Source organism: Orycteropus afer, unplaced genomic scaffold (assembly GCF_000298275.1).
Source record: "Orycteropus afer afer isolate SDZICR_OR568_19922 unplaced genomic scaffold, OryAfe1.0 scaffold00214, whole genome shotgun sequence".
Taxonomy (NCBI): Eukaryota; Metazoa; Chordata; class Mammalia; order Tubulidentata; family Orycteropodidae; genus Orycteropus; species Orycteropus afer.
Genome location: NW_006921801.1, coordinates 374909 through 396066, shown reverse-complemented (window position 1 = coordinate 396066; position 21158 = coordinate 374909). Strand labels below are relative to the sequence as shown.

Below are 21158 nucleotides of genomic sequence, written 5' to 3'. Positions count from 1 at the left end.
ATTTTGGCTGAAGTTTATTCAAAACAGCTTTGAGTTTAAATTAAACCTAGAAAATTTGTGTTACAAATCTTTATCTAGCATAGCTCTAGAGAAGCAACTGTATTTGAAGATCATCACATTGTACATAAGGTGACAGCCTTTTATTTAAAATACATGCACATATCCACACACATAAACATACAAGTATGCATTACTTAACATCCACTCTACGTTCTATGAAATATGACATGTGATTTGGACATTGTGTGAACACCATACTAAAACCTATGGAAGCTTGCCTTTGGTTGTCCTTGCCACTGATACTGTTGGAGCTGCTAGCAGAGGCTGGATGAATAGGCACCAGCAGTGACAATGACTGGGAGGGCAGCAGTGAGAGTGGAGCGAGAAGTAGCCCAGTGAGGAGGGAGAAAAGTATGCTTAGTCCTGCCTGCTGTTCTACCTGCCTGAGCAGCAGGACCAACACAGCCCTTGCAGCTCTCACCACTCAGCCCACCTGAGTTTGCACCCAGAACCATATCCTCTGCCTCACCTGCCTATATCCCACCCGAGGTCTAATATTGCAAGATTCTGGGTTTGAGGTCTTTAAAACCATTAAGGGGAATAATAAACAAAAGGAGCGCTGCTTTTCCTTCTAAAAAAACCTCATGAGACCACATACACATATGTGGTTGGATTTTTCTCTGAATAGATGTTGCATACTTGTATATATGGACTTGTTTATAACCTAATTTAGAAGCTGTCATATGAAAGAATTTAGGCAATAGTTGCTTTATAACTCATGTAGTTTGCTCAAAATATTATTTTCTTTAATATCTTCTTTTTTGTGTATAAGTTCATTATAATATTATTCTTTTAGACTTTAACCAAAATAGTAACTAAAAAACTATGAAACTTAAGACATAGAGTTGTGTTTTACCTTTCTGGATGGTAGAAGGATCCTCCATTGAACTTGATTAAGTACATCTATCCTTAATTTTTCATTTGTAGTACTGAAGATATAGAACATGCTCATCTCTACTTTTTTCATTGTAAACCAATCTTGGACTTCATCCAGAAATGTAGAAGAACACTAATGGAACAGCCATTGACAACACTGAACATTCATCGATTTATTAAGACAATGGAAGCACCTCTGCTGGTATGTGTCTTAATAGATAATTTGTGCATAAAATTTATTAAATTTTGATTCACTGATATGAATTTTACTTAGGTGAGCTATATTTTTCCCTCTCCTTCTACATATTCCATTCATTTAAGGGGGTTTATGAGTAATTTCTTATTAAAGATAAAATAGAGGATAGAGTATTCATAAAATGATATTTTAATGCCTTCAGGCACTGTTGCATTGAAACTCAAATAAATACAGCATTGTACAAGTGGAAATACTCTGTGGTAGTTACAATGAACTCTGAACCTTGGTGACTGCTCTCAGATCACAAAGCCACATCATGGTTAAAGAAAGACCTCTTATGTGAATGCTTTGATGTTATGTGAATCTTTTAAAAGTTGGTAAGTGTAGGAACCATAGGATTTCTGGTGCCCCAGTTTCCTTAGAGTTAGCCTGAAAGAATTTCATTAGTCTGTAATGAGCAGACTTTTATCTCTCAGAGTTGAAGGGTTGTCCTGAGCCTGTGTAAAACCTTCAGTAGACCTTCTCACTCAATATTTTTTTTTTCCTAATTTTTATTGTGATTTGGGTGAAAATTTACAGAGCAAATTCATTTTCCATACAGCAGTTCATACACATTTTGTTTCATGACATTGACCATAATTCCCTACAATGTAACAGCTTTCTTCCCACTTCCTCCCTGTAGTCACCTCTCCCCTGTGTCCTTCTTTCGTATGCATCCCTGCCCCCTGAGTTATCTCTCTGTGCAGACACTACCCTTCTATTCTCCCACAATTAATCCTCTAAGGAGTGTATCTACCTGATGTAAATGTTCACCCTATATGCCTGTCTATGGGATTGGCTGGATATCACAGGCATGAGTTCAGTTCCGGACCTGAAGAGTAACTAGGGGCCATAGTCTCAGGGATCTCACTAGGCTCTCTATAAGACCAGTAAACCTGGTCTTTTTTTTTTTTAATGATTTTGAGTTTTGTTCCACATTGTTCTCCCACTGTATCCAGGATCTCTTGCACTGATCCCTTTCTGAGTGATTGACAGAGGTACCTGGGCACCATCTAATTATTCTGATCTCATGGTCATATAGGCTGAGGATCACATGGTGTAATAGTCCCTTGGACTAATTGTTTCCATGCATCTTTGGTTTTCTTCATTCTTCTTTGCTTCATATGGAAAGGAAAGAGACCTTGGATGAGCAGAACACTACTGAAGAAGAAGAACAAAGTAGGAGATCTCATACTCCCAGATCTTAAAACCTACTATTCAGCAACAGTAGTCAAAACAGTGTGGTATTGGTACAATGATAGATAGACCTATGGAACAGAATTGAAAACCCAGAAATAGATCCATCCATCTATGGACAAATGATCTTCGATAAAGGTCCAAAACACATTAAATGGGGGAAGAGACATCCTCTTTAACAAATGGTGCTGGCAAAATTGGATATCCACTTGTAGTAAAATGAAACAAAACCCATACCTCGCCCCATACACAAAAACAAACTCACATTGGATCAAAGACTTAAATGTAAAACCTCAAACTATAAAATTCATCAAAGACAAAGTAGAGGCAAATCTAAGAGCCCTAATTTATGGTATAAACAGACTATCAAACATAACTCGGGCTGCATAGAAGGTAAAAGAGAAGCTAGATGATTGGGACCTTTTAAAAATTAAATTCTTACGCTCATTGAAAGACTTCATCAAAAGGGTAAAAAGAGATTGGGAGAAAATATTTGCTTGTGACATATCTGACAGAGGACTTATCTCTAAAATCTATAGAAAACTTCAACACCTGAACACCAAAAAGGCAAACAACCCAATTAAAAAATGGGCAAGAGACGTGACAGTCAATTCGCTACAGACGATATGCTGGTGACCAACAAACACATGAGGAATTGCTCGCAATCTTTAGTCATTAGAGAGTTGCAAATCAAAACAACAATGAGATACCATCTCACCCCAGCAATAATAGCAAAGTTCAACAAGACAGAAAATAACAGATACTGGCGAGGTTGCAGAGAGATTGGAGCTCTTATACACTGCTGGTGGGATTTTAAAGTGGTTCATTCATTGTGGCAAATGATACGGTATTTCCTTAAAAAACTGAAAATAGAAATACCATTTGACCCAGCAATTCCATTACTAGGAATATATCCTAAAGAAGTAAGACACAGTACCTGAACAGACAATATGCATATCTATGTTAATCACAAACAGATGCCCCATTGGAGACGCTCACTCAGTTATGCCAAGAGATTTGGAAGACAGCTACCTGGCCAGCTGACTGGGAGAGATCGGTATTTGTACCCATTCCAAGGAAATGTTGATGTTGATCCTACAGAATGTAGAAATTATCGAACAGTATCATAATATCACCCACAAGTAAAATCTTACTGAAGATAATTAAAAAATGGTTGCAGCATTATATTGACAGAGAACTTCCAGTGTTGCAGGCTGGATTCAGAAGAGGATGTGGAACAAGGGGATATCATAGCCCATGTCAGATGGATCTTGGCTCAAAACAAAGAATACCAGAAAGATGTTTGTTGTTGTTGTTGTTAGGTGCCGTTGAGTCACCTTTGACTCATAGTGACCCTTTGCACAGGAGAACAAAACACTGCCTGGTCCCGTGCCAGCTCCGTGATCCCTGCTATACTTGAGTCCCTCACTGCAGCCGCTGGGTAAGTCCATCTTGTTGAGGGCCTTCCCCTCTTTTGTCGATCCTCCACCTTACCAAGCATGACATCCTTCTCCAGTGAACAGTCCCTTCTGATAACACAAAGTTATCACAAAGTAGGTGAGATGAAGTCTGGCCATTCTCACTTCCAAGGAGCATTCTGGCTGCATTCCTCCAGGACAGATCTGTTAGTTCTTTTAGTAGTCCATGGTACTTTCAGCTTTCTTCGCCAGCACCACAACTCAAAAGCATCAACTCTTCTTCAGTCTTCCTTATTCATTGTCCAGCTCTCACATGCACATGAGGAAATTGAAAATATGGCTTGTGTCAGGCACACCTTAGTCCTCAAGGAGACATCTTTGCTCCTCAGCACCTGAAAGAGGTCCTTTGCAGCCGATTTGCCCAGTGCTATACGTCATCTGGTGTCCTGACTGCTGCTTTCATTGGCATTAATTGTAGAACCAAGCAATGTGAAGTCTTTGACAACTTTAATCTTTTCTCCATTTATAGTGATGCTGCTTATAGGTCCAGTTGTGAGGAGTTTTGTTTTCTTTATATTTGAAATGTAATCCATACTGCTGACTGTATTCTTCAGTCTTCATCAGTAAATGCTTCAAGTCTTCATCATTTTCAGCAAGCAAAGTTGTGTCATCAGTGTATCGAGGTTGTTAATGATTCTTTCTCCAATCTTGATGCCACGTTCTTCTTATAGTCCAGCTTCTCAAATTATTTGCTCAGCATATAGACTGAATAAGTGTGGTGAAAGGACACAACCCTGACACACTCCCTTCTTGATTTTAAACCATGCAGTGTCTCCTTGTTCTGTTCGAATGACAGCCTCCTGATCTATGTTCAGGTTCCTCATGAGTACAATTAAGTTGTTTTGGAATTCCATTCTTCTCAGTGTTATCCACAATTTGTTATGATCCACACAATCAAATGCTTTTGCCTAGTTAATAAAACATAAGTAAACATCAAGAACATCATGACCTCATGAACATCATCCATGAAGAAAGCAAGAGGTCAATAAAAAGACAAGAAAAAAAGAAAAGACCAAAATGGATGACAGAAGAGACTCTGAAGCTTGCCCTTGAGTGGAGAGTAGCTAAAGCAAATGGAAAAAATGACAAGATAAAAGAGCTGAACAGAAGATTTCAAAGAGTAGCTTGAGCAGACAAAGCCAATTACTATAATGAAATGTGCAAAGACCTGGAGTTAGAAAAGGGGAAGAACACACTCAGCATTTCTCAAGCTAAAAGAACTGGGGAAAAAATTTAAGCCTCAAGTTGCAATGTTGAAAGATTCTATAGGCAAAATATTCTTTATATTCTCAATATAAAGAAAATAAAACTGGACCTATCAGCACCATCATGATAAATGGAGAAAAGATTGAAGTTGTCAAAGATTTCACATTGCTTGGTTCTACAATCAACACCAATGGAAGCAGCAGTCAGGAAATCAGATGACGTTTAGCACTAAGCAAGTCAGCTACAAGGGACCTCTTTTAAATGCTGAAGAGCAAAGATGTCTTCTTGAGGACTAAGGTATGCCTGACACAAGATATGATATTTTCAATTGTCTCATATGCATGTGAGAGTTGGATAGAATGAATAAAGAAGATGATTTGCATATGCTTCATTGTTCTTTAATGTAGCATAGTATTCCATTGTGTGACTTTATGGGACTTTATGCTGATGAAATAGGTCAGTTGCAGAAGGACAAATATTGTATGGGCCCATTACTTAAAAAGACAAGGACTGATTTGCTTAAGGAAGGGAACTCACTTTGTAGGTTACCGGGGTGGGGAGGGAAGGGGAGGGAATAACTTAGGGCTAGTTGGCCACATGCTGAGGTGGGCATGGAGAGGGATGGTATGGAAAGAGTCTGTTACCACCATGATAACATTGGGGAAAGGGAGAACACCGAGTTATGCACATAAGATATGTTGTTGTTGTTGTTATGTGCCATTGAGTCGGACCCAACTCATAGCGACTCCTCCTTGGGTTTCCAAGGCAGTATCACTATGGAAGTAGATTGCCCCATCTTCCTTCCGAGACATAGGATATAGATGACAGATACACCATTATATCTATAATACTGCATTATCATTAACACCAAACACCAGGCTACAGATAAACACATAAACATCTGAGATCAGATGGGGATCAGTGAACAGTATTATACTCTGATCAAGGATAGATTCAGCAGAGGCTAATGTTGCACAGATACCAGTGATACAAAATACTCACAATCCTTACAGAAACAACAGAAGACAGCCATAGAGCAATACCTCACAGGCAGCCAGACACTGTGGGAGAGAGATCCAACAGATCTACCAACCCAGGACCATAGTATTGGCGGACACTAGACTCAGTTGGCACAACAAACACATAAAAATCTTGTTCCACAACCTACATTGGTGAGTAGCAACTGGAGTCTTAAAAGCTTTTAAGCGTCCGTCTAAGATACATGTAATGGTCTCCTATCATCGGAAGTGAAGAAGAGTGCAAAAAAACAAGGGCATTTGGAAGCAATCAGCCCTAAGACATGATGGAGCTCGAGACCAGAATAACTAGATGGTGCCCAGCTACCAATGCCAGCCACTTGGGGAAGGGTCAAAATTGGAGATCCTGGATGGAGTGGGAAGAAAAATGAGGAACAAAATGCAAAAGCACAATTATGACCAGAATTACTGGTCGGATGAAGTCTGGTAGGAACCCCAGTACTATGGCCCTGGGATACACTTCAGGCCTGGAATAAAACTCATTCCCAGGGGCTGGCTCTCAGCCCAATAGTAAACAAGATGTACATGCAGACCACTCAACCCAGGGTGACACACCCATATACTCTATGGAGATTCATCCCTTGGAGCAATTGACCATGGGTCACCAAAGGGGCAACATTTTGCACGGAGAAGATGCAGGACACAGAAGTGCATAACTATGAGGGGCACAGGGGAAGGGAAGGGAAGAAAGGAGAGTGTGTTAGGGTTGGGGATGGTAATTGGGGAGTGAAACCAAATGTACACGAAATGTTGAATGTAAAACAATCTCTGCTCTGTAAATTTGCACCTAAGCACAATAAACAAACACATACACATACACACACACACAAGTAGGATGTAGAACCATGTTTTTGGGTGGTACGCTATGCCAGTTAAGCTTGATGTCCCCTGCGACCATGGTCCCGAGCCCACAGGTCCAACTACTTGCTCCCTTAGGGTGGTTGGCCATGATCAAGAAGTTATCATAACTTGACCCTTTGTTAGCTCTATTACATATTTGGACATTCTTACAGCACTTACAAATACATATGTAGAAGTATCATCTGCCAACCTTATATATATATATGGTCATGGGTATATTCCCTTTTGCCTAGACATACACGATCATTCAGCTTGTCCACCTATCTATTTAGGAGCTCTGGTGGCTTAGTGCCTAAGGCATTTGACTGCTAACCAGAAGGTCTGTGGTTCAAACCCACCAGCCACTCCTCGGAAGGAAGATTGGGCATTCCTACTTCTGTAGTGATACTGCCTCGGAAACCCAAGGAGGGGTCGCTATGAGTCGGGGCCGACTCGATGGCAAACAACAACAACAACAACAACAACAACAATTTACCTGTAGATTAGTGTTTGTTACTGATAATGTAGGATCGTGTATGTAAAATGATTTGTTTGTCTTTGTTGTTTATACTTTTTGTATAAACGTCTCTGTGTCTTCCTCTGTGTCAGTGCCATTGTGTTGATCACTCACTTTTGGTACATTGCCCTTCTCTTCACCCAAGTCAATACTTGTCTCTACCTATCTAGCAGTGTTCCCTCCCCTCCCATCCCATCCCTGGTAATCAACAAAGAGAGTTTCCTTCTGTATATAAACCTTTCCTTTCCTTTCCTTTTTACAATAGTGAACTAATCAAATATTTGTCCTTCTGTGATTGACTTATTTCCCTCAGCATAATGTCCTTCAAGTTCATCCACATTATGAGGTGTTTTGCAGATTCTATGTTACTCGTTAGTGTTGTTTACGCTCGCTCTCTCTTTGTGTCTCTCTCTCTCTCTATATATATATATGTTAAATAAAAATGGTACTTGTGTATTTGTGGTACAGTGAATTACTTAATAAGGCCCTTCTAGCCGTGGTCTCTGGGATTCCCACCACATAACTGGGTGGGACTATGAGGTTCATTCATGGTTGGCTTTTGTATGGTTAATAAGATGCTTTGCAAACTAGCCTGGGATCATGGGTCCAGGATCTGAAATAATTTACTGTGTTTATATTAAGCTTACTTATAAATATTAATAAAAATAGGAAATGGGATTCAGACTTTCTGTAAACTGTTTTGTATGTCTGTTCATTGCAATTTTGTGCAAGATTATTATGTTACTTTTAAACATTTGAAAATCAGATGAAGATTTGTGTGTATGTATATGTTTCTGTGTGTGTTTTAAGTGGACAGGATACTGGGGTACATAATTGTTGTGGATCTATAACTCAAGTGTGTCTTATAATTGTGATGAAAGTTGTTTTTAATTCTATCAAAATAAATCTTGAGCATACTGAAAATATGTAATCACCACTCATTGAAGCAGCAGTCGAGAAATCAAATGATGAATTGCATTGGGCAAATCTGTTGCAAAAGACCTCTTTAAAGTGTTAAAAAGCAAAGATGTTACTTTGAGGACTAAGGTGCACCAGACCCAAGCCATGTATTTTTAGTTGCCTCATGTATATGTGAAAGCTGGGCAGTGAATCAAGACGTCTGGAAAAGAATAGATGCATTTGAATTATGGCGTTGGTGAAGAATATTAACTATATCATGGACTGCCAGAAGAATAATCTGTCTTGGAGGAAGTACAGTCAGAATGTTCCTTGGGAGCAAGGATGGTGCGACTTTATCTCATGTACTTTGGACATGTTATCAGGGAGGACCAGTCCCCAGAGAAGGACATGATGCTTGGTAAAATAGAGAGTCAGCAAAAAAGAAGAGGACCCTCAATGAAATGGATAGACACAGTGGCAGCAATGTTTCACACATAGCAATGATCATGAGGATGGTGCAGGGCCACACAGTGTTTGCTTCTGTTGTACACAAGGTCATTATAAATCAGAACCAACTTTACAGCACCTAACAATAATGATATACTGAAAATGTATCTTGAGAATGCAGTTTTCAAGTGCATTTCTCTCTTAAGCCAGTTAAGTGAGATTCTGGTAGACATGTGTTATGCTAGACTTATTCATAAGGTTTTAAACCATGAAAACAGATGGGAAATGGTTCGATATTGTCTTGTTGACTGATACAAAGGACATTTTGAAAAGTTGATGATTTTCTCCATAATAGACTTAGTTTATGGGAGTTCTAGTGGTATACTGCCTAAGGCATTTGACTGCTAACCAGAAGGCTGGCGGTTCAAACCCACCAGCTACTCTCGGAAGAAAGGTTGGGCAATCTACTTCCATAGTGATGCTGGCTCGGAAACCCTAGGAGGGGTCACTATGAGTCGAGTCCGACTGACGGCACATAATAATAACAACAACAACAACAACCCCTAAAAGTTTACTTTCTTCAGAGTATCATCGAATATTTTTTCTCTTCCTGCTTTTTGTAAGATTGTGTTTTCCATAAAAGACTGCAACCATATCTCTCATCCATATGCTCTTCTCTTAATGTGACCTTGATATTCCTACCTTCTAGTGGTGGCATCAGTGTCTACTCCTATTGAAACTAGGTAGGTTATTGTGGCTGAAGTAATGCTGTATGGTTTCTGTAGCAATAAAATGCCATATATTTCTGCCTTGCTCTCTTGGGCCACTTACTCTTGGAATATAGGGACCATACTGTGAAGAAGACTAAACAGCCTATGCAGAGGCCCATTAGAAAAGAAACAATGGCAGGGCTACTCACCCAGCTTGTCAGCCATGTGAGTGAGCCATCTTGAAATGAATCATACCTTATGCTCCATATGGAGCAGAGAGAAGCTATCCCTGTTGAGCCCTCCCCAAATTGCAGATTCATGAACAAAATAAACAATCATTGCTGTTTTAAGCTACCAAATTATGGGGTAGTTTGTTACATAGCAGTGGAAAACCAGAACAGATTTTGATGCCTGAAACAATGTAGTAGTAAATTTGGGATCAGGAAGTGGGAAGAAGCCTAGAGGGTCTTGAGGAGGTGCTCACAGACACTTGAAGGAAAGTAAGGGACATATTATTGGAAGCTGGAGAAAGGGAGATTACTTTTATGTAGTTGTGGAAAGTTTGGCAACACTTGATTGCAGTAACTGTGGAAAATAAAAAATATATCTAATGAACTTGATTCTCTATCTAAGGTGATTTCCAGGCATGATATTGAAAGTGCCACCTGATTTCTTCTCACTATTTATGATACAATATGAAAGGAGAAAGAGGAACTAAAGAACAGACTGCTAAGTTGAAAGGAGTAAGAACTTGTTGAGTATAAAAATAAGACTGTTTCTTATACTCTGTCTTTCCAGACATCAAATGATTTTCAAATTAAGAAATTATTTCAAGCCAAAGATCAAATTCAGAGTGGAACTGTAAGATTCTTTAAGACCTCAGAAAGCTCTAAGGTGGTAAATCATAGAATGTTTCAGGCAGATAAAAAGTCCCTTTTTCTAAAGATCTTAAGGGCATGCCTTGTAGAACCTCTCTGTTAAAACAGTAGAACTTCAAAAAATCTTAAGGGTTTTCTCCCACAAGATCCTCACAGGGACCCCAAAGTAGAGAAAGCTTTATTCAAGAACATACATGATTTTAACTTTTACCTAATGGAATGGATTATAACTTCATAATTAAGAAACCTTTGAAAGGTTTCTTTAAGAAGGCTTTGAAAGAATCATACCCATACCAGCTTGTATGGAAAGGGTCAGAAACCACACACAATGAAAAGAGGCTTTTAGACCCCCCAACTTCCGTGGATGAGAAATCTGCTCAGCTATAAACAAAGGCTACTTTTTTGTAAAAAAAAAAAAAAGGAAGGATGAGTTAGAGAGGAACAAGAGAGCCTGGAGAGGAACCCACAGGGGGTAGGATGAGCACAAATCAAGGAACTGGTAGCATGTGCCTGTTAGATTTCTGAATTCCTGTGGACTAGTGACTGTTCAAACCCACCAGCCACTCCTCGGAAGGAAGGTTGGGCAATCCTACTTCCGTAGTGATACTGCCTCGGAAACCCAAGGAGGGGTCGCTGTGAGTCAGGGCTGACTTGACGGCACATAACAACAACAACAGTGACTGTTGAGTTCTTTCTTTTTTGCTCTTTTGAACAGGAGTGTATATAATGGTTACTCTATGCCCATTTCATCTTTGTTGATTATGTTTTGGGGAAAAACAACTTGTCTCTTCATTTCACTTATCTTTAGATTGAAATGAATAATTCTCAAGGAGCTATGCCCAAGTAATCACAATAGAGTCACATGACCTGAATGTACATGATGGAATCTTAGACTTTGCTCTGATCTCAAAGTCTGATCTTAGACTTTGCCCTGATCTCAAAGTCTGATGGGATGAGACTTTGGGGGACTGGGAGAGAGGAATAAATGCATTGTGGATGTGAATTATTGTAGCCAAAGGACAGACTATTGGCTATAATGATTCACAACCTTCCCACATGCAAAACACACTCTCACTTCTTTCCAAGACCCCCAAAGCCTTTTGCCATCAATTTTGATTATACTTTCCAGTGATGACAACAGCAGTAGCTCACATCCCACAAGTTCTTCTTAAAATGTGGTCTCATCACTGTTCTTATTGAGTGAAAAACCCAAAAACCAAACTTATTGCCATTGAGTTGATTCCAATTCATAGTGACCCCCGTTGGGTTTCCAAGGTGGTAAATCTTTTCAAAAGTAGATTGCCCCATCTTTCTTCTGCAGTGTGGCTGGTGGATTTGAACTACCAGTCTTCTGGTTAGCAGTCAAATGCCTAGCACTGTGCCACCAGAGCTCCTTTTTTTTATTGAGTAGTGGGACTTATCCTCTCTTACTGTACCTGCTTGGCGTTTGTGATTGCTTTTGACCAATAGAATAAGCCTGGAGTAGCATTATAGGAAGGAGCTCTGGTAGCATAGTGCCTAAGGCACTTGACTGCTAACCAGAAGGCTGGCGATTCAAACCCACCAGCCACTCCTCGGAAGGAAGGTTGGGCAATCCTACTTCCGTAGTGATACTGCCTCGGAAACCCAAGGAGGGGTCGCTATGAGTCGGGGCCGACTCGACGGCAAATAACAACAACAACAGCATTATAGGAAAGCGTTCTGGTGGCATGGTATCTAAGGCATTTGACTGCTGACCAGAAGATTGGCAGTTCAAACCCATGAGCTTTCTGAGTCTAGGTTACAATTATAGCTTACTTTTTCAAAGTTAGCAGCATAGTCTCACTCATGTCAGTCTTATAAATGTACGTCTATGACACAGTCTTATATAATGTAACTTAATCAATGAAATGACTGTCTCATTGGTCTCACGCAAGTCAAGGGGAGGGGATTGTACAAGCTGTGTGTGCCAGAGGGCAGAAATTTAGGGAGTGAATCTTAGAATTTTGCCTACCATAGGTAACTATAGGATTCTCCCTGAAAACTTTTAGATTTTTTTTTTAATCTTTTAAAATTGGAAAGTTTTCAAGAGTGCAATTCTCTATGTATCTGCTTTTATTCACTCCATTGGTTATTCAGTGAGCCTCATTCAGTCTGGCAACAGATGTCCTTCAGTTGTGGAAAGCTTTTTGTGTTTATTTCAGTGATGATTTCTTCTCTTTTATTTTCTCTCATAAAGCTGTTCATAAGGTTTATCTTTCACTAAACTTATTCAGTCTGTATGCTGAGCAAATCCCAAGAAGTTGGACTATATGAAGAAGAACACAGCATCAGGATTAGAGGAAGAATTATTAACAGCCTGCAATATGCAGATGACACAACCTTGCTTGCTGAAAGTGAAGATGACTTGAAGCACTTCCTGATGAAGATCAGTGCCTACAGTCTTCAGTATGGATTACACTTCAACATAAAGAAAATGAAAGTCCTCACAACTGGACCAATAAGCAACATCATGATTAATGGAGAAAAGATTGAAGTCATCAGGGATTTTATTTTGCTTGGATCCATAGTCCACATTCATGGAAACAGCAATCAGGAAATCAGGCATCATATTGCAATCTGCTGCAAAAGACCTCTTTAAAGTGTTAAGAAGCAAAGAGTTGAAGACTAATGTGCACCTGACCCAAGCTGTACTGTTTTCAGTCACCTCATATGCATGAGATAACTGGCCAATGAATAAGGAAGACCGAAGAAGAGTTGATGGACTACCAGATGAACACACAAATCTGTCCTAGAAGAAGTGCAGCCGGAATGCTCCTTGGAAGTGAGAGTGGCCAGACTTCTTGTCACCTACTTTGGTCATGTTGTCAGAAGGGACCATTTCTTGGGGAAAGATACCATGCTTGGTAAAATAGAGGGTCAATGAAGAAGGGGAAGACCCTCAATGAGATGGATTGACAGAGTGGCTGCAATGATGAGCTCAAGTATAGCAAGGATTGTGAGGCTGGCACAGGACTGTGCAGTGTCTCCTTCCATTGTACATAAGGTTGCTATGAGTGGGAGCTGACTTGACAAGACCTAAAAACAACAATATTCCTTTTAGTTGTAATTTCATGTTTACCTCCTTATAACACCTGTATGTTTTATATTTTTTAAACTATACAGGTACACTTGGAACATGAAACTTAGGAAATTATGAGATTATTTCTGTTAATGTTGTGACTTTATAATAGGAGTTAACTGGGTTTAAATCCAAATTTTGGGACATTATCAATTACGACATTTTGTTGTTTGTTTTTTTAAATGAAGACTGAAGTTGCTGAAGATCCTCAGCAAGTTTCGACTATTCATCTCCAACTAGGATTACCGCTGGTTTTTATTGTTAGTCAGCAAGTCACATACGAAGCTGATAGAAGGACTGCAGAATGGGTTGCTTGGCGTCTTCTGGGAAAAGCTGGAGTTCTCCTATTGCTAAGGTATCATAATATTGAATATTACTGTATGGTTAACAAAATACTGATTTTTTTTAACTTTTAAAATATGATAATCTATTCACTTGTAAATAAACTAAAATCGCTAATAGATTCTAATGTAGTTAGAAGTAGTTGCTATGCTAACATCTGTCCATTAATTATAAGCTTGATGAAAATAGAGAATTTTAAAGTTTACTGAAGATGTAGATTAAAATGGAAACTCGAATATCAGTCTGTATTTATATATAAAATTTCTCAGACTCACTAAATTATAATCTTTTTTCCTAAGTATTGTTTAAGAACTAATAATTCTGTTCTAAATTGACATCACGAATGACTATAATTCTTGTGAGTAGCAACATAAAACATTTATTTCTATTTTGAAAAAGGGACTCTTTGGAAGTGAACATTCCTCAGCACACTAATGTGGTCTTCAGAAGAGCAGAAGAGGTTAGTTATTTATTGATCTACAGTGTCTCCTTATATAAATAAAGTTAATACATGTTATCCTAAAAGTAATACAAAAAACCTGTGAGAGCCGGAACCCCACTAGAGTGCCTTGTTTTCCTGGGTCTTGCAAGTTTCCCACTTTCAACATGTTGCAGTCTTACCAATTTTCTGTTGCTCATTTTAGTGGAAAGATTTTGAATTTTCCTTCCCTGACAGGTTTCCGCCTTATACAGGTTCTGGCTTTCTCACTCGTTGAAACCCTTTGGAACACAGTTCCACTCTGAAACACATAGAGTTGTCATGAGTTGGAATCAATTCTATGGCAACTGGATTGATTTGTTTTTGTTCATTCTTAGTATAATGAACATTCTATAGCAGTGAAAAAGATTAAACTGCTTTTGTATGTAATAACATGGATGAACCTCACAATGTTGACCAAAAGAAGCAGTTACATAGAGTGAAAACTATATAGTCCCATTATACAAATTGAAAAACTGGCAAAATTTACATATATGGATGAAAATTAGAATAGTGAGTACCTTTGGGGTGTGTAATGGCAGAGAGGGACAAGAAGAAAGCCTCTGTAGGTGCTGGTAATGTTCTGTATCTTAAACTGTGTGGTGGTCACAGAGGTGTATTCACTTTGTAAAATTCCATCAACCTTTATAGGTATGTACTTCGAATTTATTTCCCTTTCTGTGTGACTATTAAAAACTCACTGCCATGGAGTTGATTCCAACTCATACTGATGCTACAGGACAAAGTAGAATAGCCACTTCGGGTTTCTAAGGCTGTAAATCTTTATGGAAGCAAACTGTCTTCTTTTTCCTGCAGAGTGCCTGGTGGGTTTGAACTGCCAACCATTTGGTTAGCAACCAAATGTATAACAGGAGCTCTGGTGAAGCAGCACTTCTATACTGTATATATAGCAGTGATGCAACACTGCATCTCCAGAGCTCCTGTGTGAATATTATATTATACTTAAATAAAAAAAGTTGGCCACAATTCCATTGTATATTTGAAACATATCCAGTTTATTACTATTTTTTTGGACTCTTTCACCTTTTAACTTCACTATATTTTTGCAAGAGTCAAAAAGTGCTTGCTTTGAATGTAATATTAAAAGATGAAGATGTGATTTCAGAATAAACACATTGGGCTTCTCTTATAACTTTAATATATAGTTAGAATCAGGGATAACTTACTTAAATAAATAACCTAGTGGCCTAAAATTTCAAGTTTTTAAAGTTATATGATGGTTGGGTATTAGTTAAAAAATCTTAATGAAACAGTGTTGATCTTAATGGCATACAATTTTGTATTCCTAAAATTGTCTGGGGACATATAATAGTTCTATGTTTATAGCTAAAGGCAGTTGAACTTTATAGTAAAAGTTTTTTAGTTGAGGTATTGTTTTAAATGATATTTCTGCAGATACCAAATAATCAATTTTGAAAGGCTCTGTTTGCAATAAAATTATATATATTTCTATTTTATATTGAGGTAGGACTTGCTGTAATATGGGAAATATTTCACAGACTTCAGTATGATGCAGTTGTGACCAGAACTAAGTGAGACTCCTAATTCTTCTTTTCTTCCATCTTTTCCAGTAGTTTGCTCTGACTTTATTTATATAAAGTATGCTTTAAAAGATGCTTTCCTTTACATATTGATTGTGAATTTAGTTTTCTTTTTTTGTTCTATTTAATTGAAATTCAAAGGTTTCATTTCATTTTGGTGTCAAACAAGTTAAACATTTTTCTGTTAAAATGCTTTGCTATATTTTTGTCATGTTTTTAAAATGAATGTATTTCTAGGGAGTGTCAGTGGAATATTTGGTGTTACATGATATTGATTCAATAATATCCCGTGTGGAAAATAATGCACACACTGAGGAAATCCAAGAAGATGAAGACGATGACATGGAGGGTCCAGATATGGGTAATAGGTTTTGTGATTTCCCCACCCCTGTTCTTGCCCAGCATGCATAAAGTCAGTGACATTTTCAGTGAGTTAACTTTCTCATAGAATGTATTATTGTTCAAGACTTGGTGAAGAAACCTGAAGGAATTATTTTGAATCACATTCTATCCGGTTGATGAGATGAAAAGATATAAAGATGCTATATTGCATTTAGTGTGATGTTGTTCATTGTTACGTCAGACTTCTAGCTAACACCACGTCTCTGCCTTTATCCTCCAAATCAGTTCTTTCAGTCCTGTTGACCTAGTCCATGTTTTAAAACTCCACCCAGAAGCCACAACATGGTATTTCATTTTAATAATCCTAATTAGGAAGTGAAATTATAATAAATATAACTTCACTTGTGGTTGTAAATAAATTTGATTATTAACAATATAGAAAGTAAATTTCAACATTTTAATACATTTTACCACAGTTATTTATCTCTTATTTTCTTTCTTTCCTGTCTTTTTAATGACTTTTTACTTTCTTCGCGTTTAATGTACTTGATGTTATCCCACAACTTGTCCTGTCTTTGGTCATTAGTGTTTAAAGTGTCAAATTTATTCTTGAGATGATCTCTAAATTCAGGGGATATACATACACAAGGTTGTGCTTTGGCTCTCATGGACTTGTTTTAGTTTCTTTTAGCTTCAACTTGAACTTGCATATAAGCAATTGATGGTCTGTTCCACAGTGTGTCTCTGTCCTTGTTCTGACTGATTATATTGAGCTTCTCCATCATCTATTTCCACAGATCTCAATTTGATTCCTGTGCATTCCATCTGGAAAAGTTCACCATTTATGTATATGGTGTATGGTCACCATTTATGTTGTTGAGAAAAGGTGTATCCAGTGAATCATTGGTCTTACAAAATTTTATCATGTGATCTTTGGCTTCATTTCTTGTCACTGAGGCCGTAATTTCTAACTACTGATGCTTCTTTGTTTCTCACTTTCTCATTCCAATCACCAGTCATTATCAATGCATCCTGATTACATGTTTTATCAGTTTCAAACTGTAAAAGTTGGTAAAAATCTTCAGTGTCTTCCTCTTTGGCATTAGTGGTTGGTATATAAATTTGAATAATTGTCATATCAACTGGTTTTCACTGTAGGTATATGGATATTATCCTGTCACTAGCAATGTTGGTACTTCAGGATAGATCTTGAAACATTCTATTTGACAATGAATGTGACACCATTTCTCTTCAATTTGTCATATGATTGTCTGATTCAGAATGGCCAATACATTTCAGCTCACTAGTGCCTAGGATATCGATCTTCAAGTATTCTGTTTCATTTTGACAACTTATGATTTTCCTAGGTTGATATTTTGTACATTTCATATTTTGTACATTCCACATTCTGATTATTAACAGATGTTTGCAGCTGTTTCTTCTCATGTTAGTCATGCCACATTGATATACAAAAGTATTGATAGCTTTACTCCATCCACGTCATTAAGGACAACTCTACTTTGAGGAGACAGCTCTTCCTTGTATTTTGAGTGTTTTCCACCATGAGGTGCTCATCCTCTGGCACTATATCAGACATTGTTCCACTGCTTTATAAGGTTTTCACTGGTCAGTTTTTTTAGGTGTAGATCATGAGATCCTTTCTCCTAGTCTGTCTTAGTCTGGAAAGTCCATTGAAACCTGTTCACCCTGGGTGACCATTCTAGTATGTGAATTACCTGTGGCATATCTTCCAGCATCACAGAAACATGCAAGACACCACAGCATTACAAACTGATAGACAAGTGGTAGTGCATGAAGAATAAACATTTTACATGAGGAAAGCAAAAGGTCATTGAAAAGACAGAAAACAAAAAAAAGATAAAAATGGATGTCAGAAGAGACTTTGAAACTTATTCTTGAATGTAGAGTAGCTAAAATGAATGGAAGAAATGATGATGTAAAAGAGCTGAACAGAAGATTTCAGAGGGCTGCTCAAGAAAAACAAAGTGTTATAATGAAATGTGAAAACTCTTGGAGTTAGAAAACCAAAAGGGAAGAATATGATTGTCATTTCTCAAGCTAAAAGAATTGAAAAAATAATTCAGGCCTCATGTTGTAATATTAAAGGATGCTGTGAGCAAAATATTGAATGACACAGGGAACATCAAAAGAAGAAGGAAGGAAGTACATAGAGTCATGTACTGAAAAGAGTTGGTTGACTTTCGACCATTTCAAGAGGTACCATATGACAAAAAACGATGGTATTGATGTAAGAAGTCCAAGCTGCACTGAAGGCATTGACAAAAAACAAGACTTCAGAAACTGATGGAATACCAATTGAGATATTTCAACAAACGGATCCAGCACTGCATAATCTCACTTGTCCACGGCAAGAAATTTGGAAGACAAGTACCTGGTCACCCAAAATGAAGAGATCCATATTTGTGCTCATTTCAAAGAAAGGTGATCCAACAGAATGTGGAAATTATCAAACAATATCATTAATATCACAGACAAATAAAATGTTGCTAAAGATAATTCAGAAATGGTTACAACAGTAAATCAAAGGGAGCGCTCCATAGCTGTTGCTACCACCCCGGCTGCCTCATTAATGTGCAAAGTAGTAAGATAGTAGACTTTTTACTATAGTAGTAAATGCAAAATGTTGGATAATGTGATAGTTCATAAGTGAGGAGTAAGTGTATGTAGAGAATTATATTTCAGTTCTTTGAATGCATCTTCTTTCCCTCCCTTTCTCCTTCCCTTTCTGTCATATTATTAGAGGATTTTGAACATACCATAGAATTGATGGGATAATAGAATGGTTCTCCTTGCACTTGCTACCTGGACCCAACCCCACTAATCCATGCTTAATCCTGCCCCATCCACTCCTGTCTCTTGTTATTTCATTTATTTATTTATATTGTGATTTGGGTGAAAATTTACAGGGCAAATTCACTTTCCATACAGTAGTTCATGACATTGACTACAATTTACCCCAATGCAACAGCTTCCCTCCCACTTCCTCCTGATAGTTACCTCTTTCCTGTGTCCACCCACCTATCCACCCGTATACCCATGTTTGCCTTCACTGACAATGCAGTACTGTATGTGCAAAAGGGTTCATCTTTGTTGTCGATACCTCCAGTGTACCTCTCAATGTCTTCCTTTTCCTCAGTGCCACCATGTTGATCATTCACGTTTGGTACATTGCCCTTATCTATACCCAAATCAATACATATCTCTACCTATGTAACACTATTCCCTACCCTACCTTCCCACCCCTGGTAACCAACAAAGACAATTTCCTTCTATAGATAAACCTTTCCTTCACTTTTACAAAAAGGGACTAATACAGTATCTGTCCTTCTGTGATTGATTTATTTTGCTCAGCATAATTTCCTCCAAGTTCATCCATGTTATGCAGTGTTTTGCAGATTCTGTGTTATTCTTTAGGGTTGCATAGTATTCCATTGTGTGTATGTATGTACCATAGTTTGGATATCCATTCCTCAGTTGATGGACATCTAGGTTGTTTCCATCTTTTGGCTATTGTAAATAGTGCTGCGATGAACATGGGTGTGCATATGTGTGTTCTTGTCATGGCTCTCACTTCTTTAGGATATATACCTAGTAATGGAATGGCTGGGTCAAATGGTGTTTCTAATTCCAACTTTCTAAGGAATCCATACTGCTTCCCACAGTGGTTGTACCATTTTACAGTCCCACCAGCAGTGTATGAGAGTCCCAATCTCTCCACAACCTCGCCAGCATTTGTTATTTTCTGTCTTGTTGAACTTTGCTACTAGTATTGGTCTCTTGTTATTTTTTAGCAAGTCCTAAACATGATATAATTTCATCCATAAATATTTCACTGTATATTTCAGAAATGTAAGAATTCTCCTTTTGAATATTAACACTGTTGATGCTATTATCACAAGAAAAAAAATTAACCATAGTTCTTTAATATCATCAAATATCCAGTCAGTGCTCAAGTTCCAATTGAATCATGCTCTTTCATGCTATTGTGCTTTTCCACATACTGTTCCCTTTGCTTTGTATGTTTCCATTACCACCCTTCTGTGCCTAGCTAAATTTTATTTGTCTTTTAATATTCAGCTAATGTCAGCTCTTCTGCAAAGGTTTTGTTGTAGACTGCAGTCAATGTCATGAGACAAAGTGTATGTGAACTGCTGTATGGAAAGTGAATCTTCTCTGTAAATCTTCACCCAAATCAAAATTAAAAAAAAAAAAAAGGTTAGGGTAGGCAGTGGCTAGATTATATGAGGCAAGAATTTTGGATTTCATCCAAATATAGACAAAGGTTTCAAATATCTGTGTTGTTGTTGGGTGCTGTTGAGCCAATTCAGACTCATAGTGACTGTATGGAACACAGTGGAAATCCATAGGGCTTCCAAGGCTGTAATCTTTACAAAAGCAGACTGCCACATCTCTTTCCAGCTGAGCTGCTCGTGGGTTTGCGACATCAACCTTTCAGTTAGCAGCCGAGTGTTTACCCACTGTGCCACCACAGTTTCTAAACATACATATATATAAAATCACCATCCATCCAGCTATGTGGTAAAAAATATATTTTGAATAGACAAAATATCTGTTGGAGGTTTGTATAGATTGTGTGGGGATACAGAAAGTACATCTAACCTGAGTGGCTCTCACTTCTTTAGGGTATATCCCTAGTAATGGAATGGCTGGGTCAAATGGTATTTCTAATTCCAAGTTTTGAAGGACTCACCATACTGCTTTCCAAAATGGTTGTACCATTTTACAGTCCCACCAGCAGTGTATGAGAGTCCCTATCTCTCCACGACCTCACCAGCATTTGTTATTTTCTGTCTTGTTGAACTTTGCTACTAGTGCTGGAGCAAGATGGTATCTCATTGTTGTTTTGATTTGCATCTCTCCAATAGCTAATGCTCGTGAGCATTTCTTCAT

General features: G+C 38.1%; 1 protein-coding gene across 1 annotated transcript in view; it reads left to right on the top strand.

The window, feature by feature from the left end:
• The window catches only part of TXNDC16 (thioredoxin domain containing 16), a 151151-nt gene that overhangs the window by 80649 nt on the left and 49344 nt on the right, over positions 1–21158 (top strand). The window contains exons 7-10 of the mRNA XM_007948332.2: positions 988–1138; positions 13670–13836; positions 14223–14283; positions 16101–16224. Of these exons, the coding sequence (XP_007946523.1) occupies positions 988–1138; positions 13670–13836; positions 14223–14283; positions 16101–16224 (503 nt within the window). The remainder of the gene's footprint in view (positions 1–987; positions 1139–13669; positions 13837–14222; positions 14284–16100; positions 16225–21158) is intronic.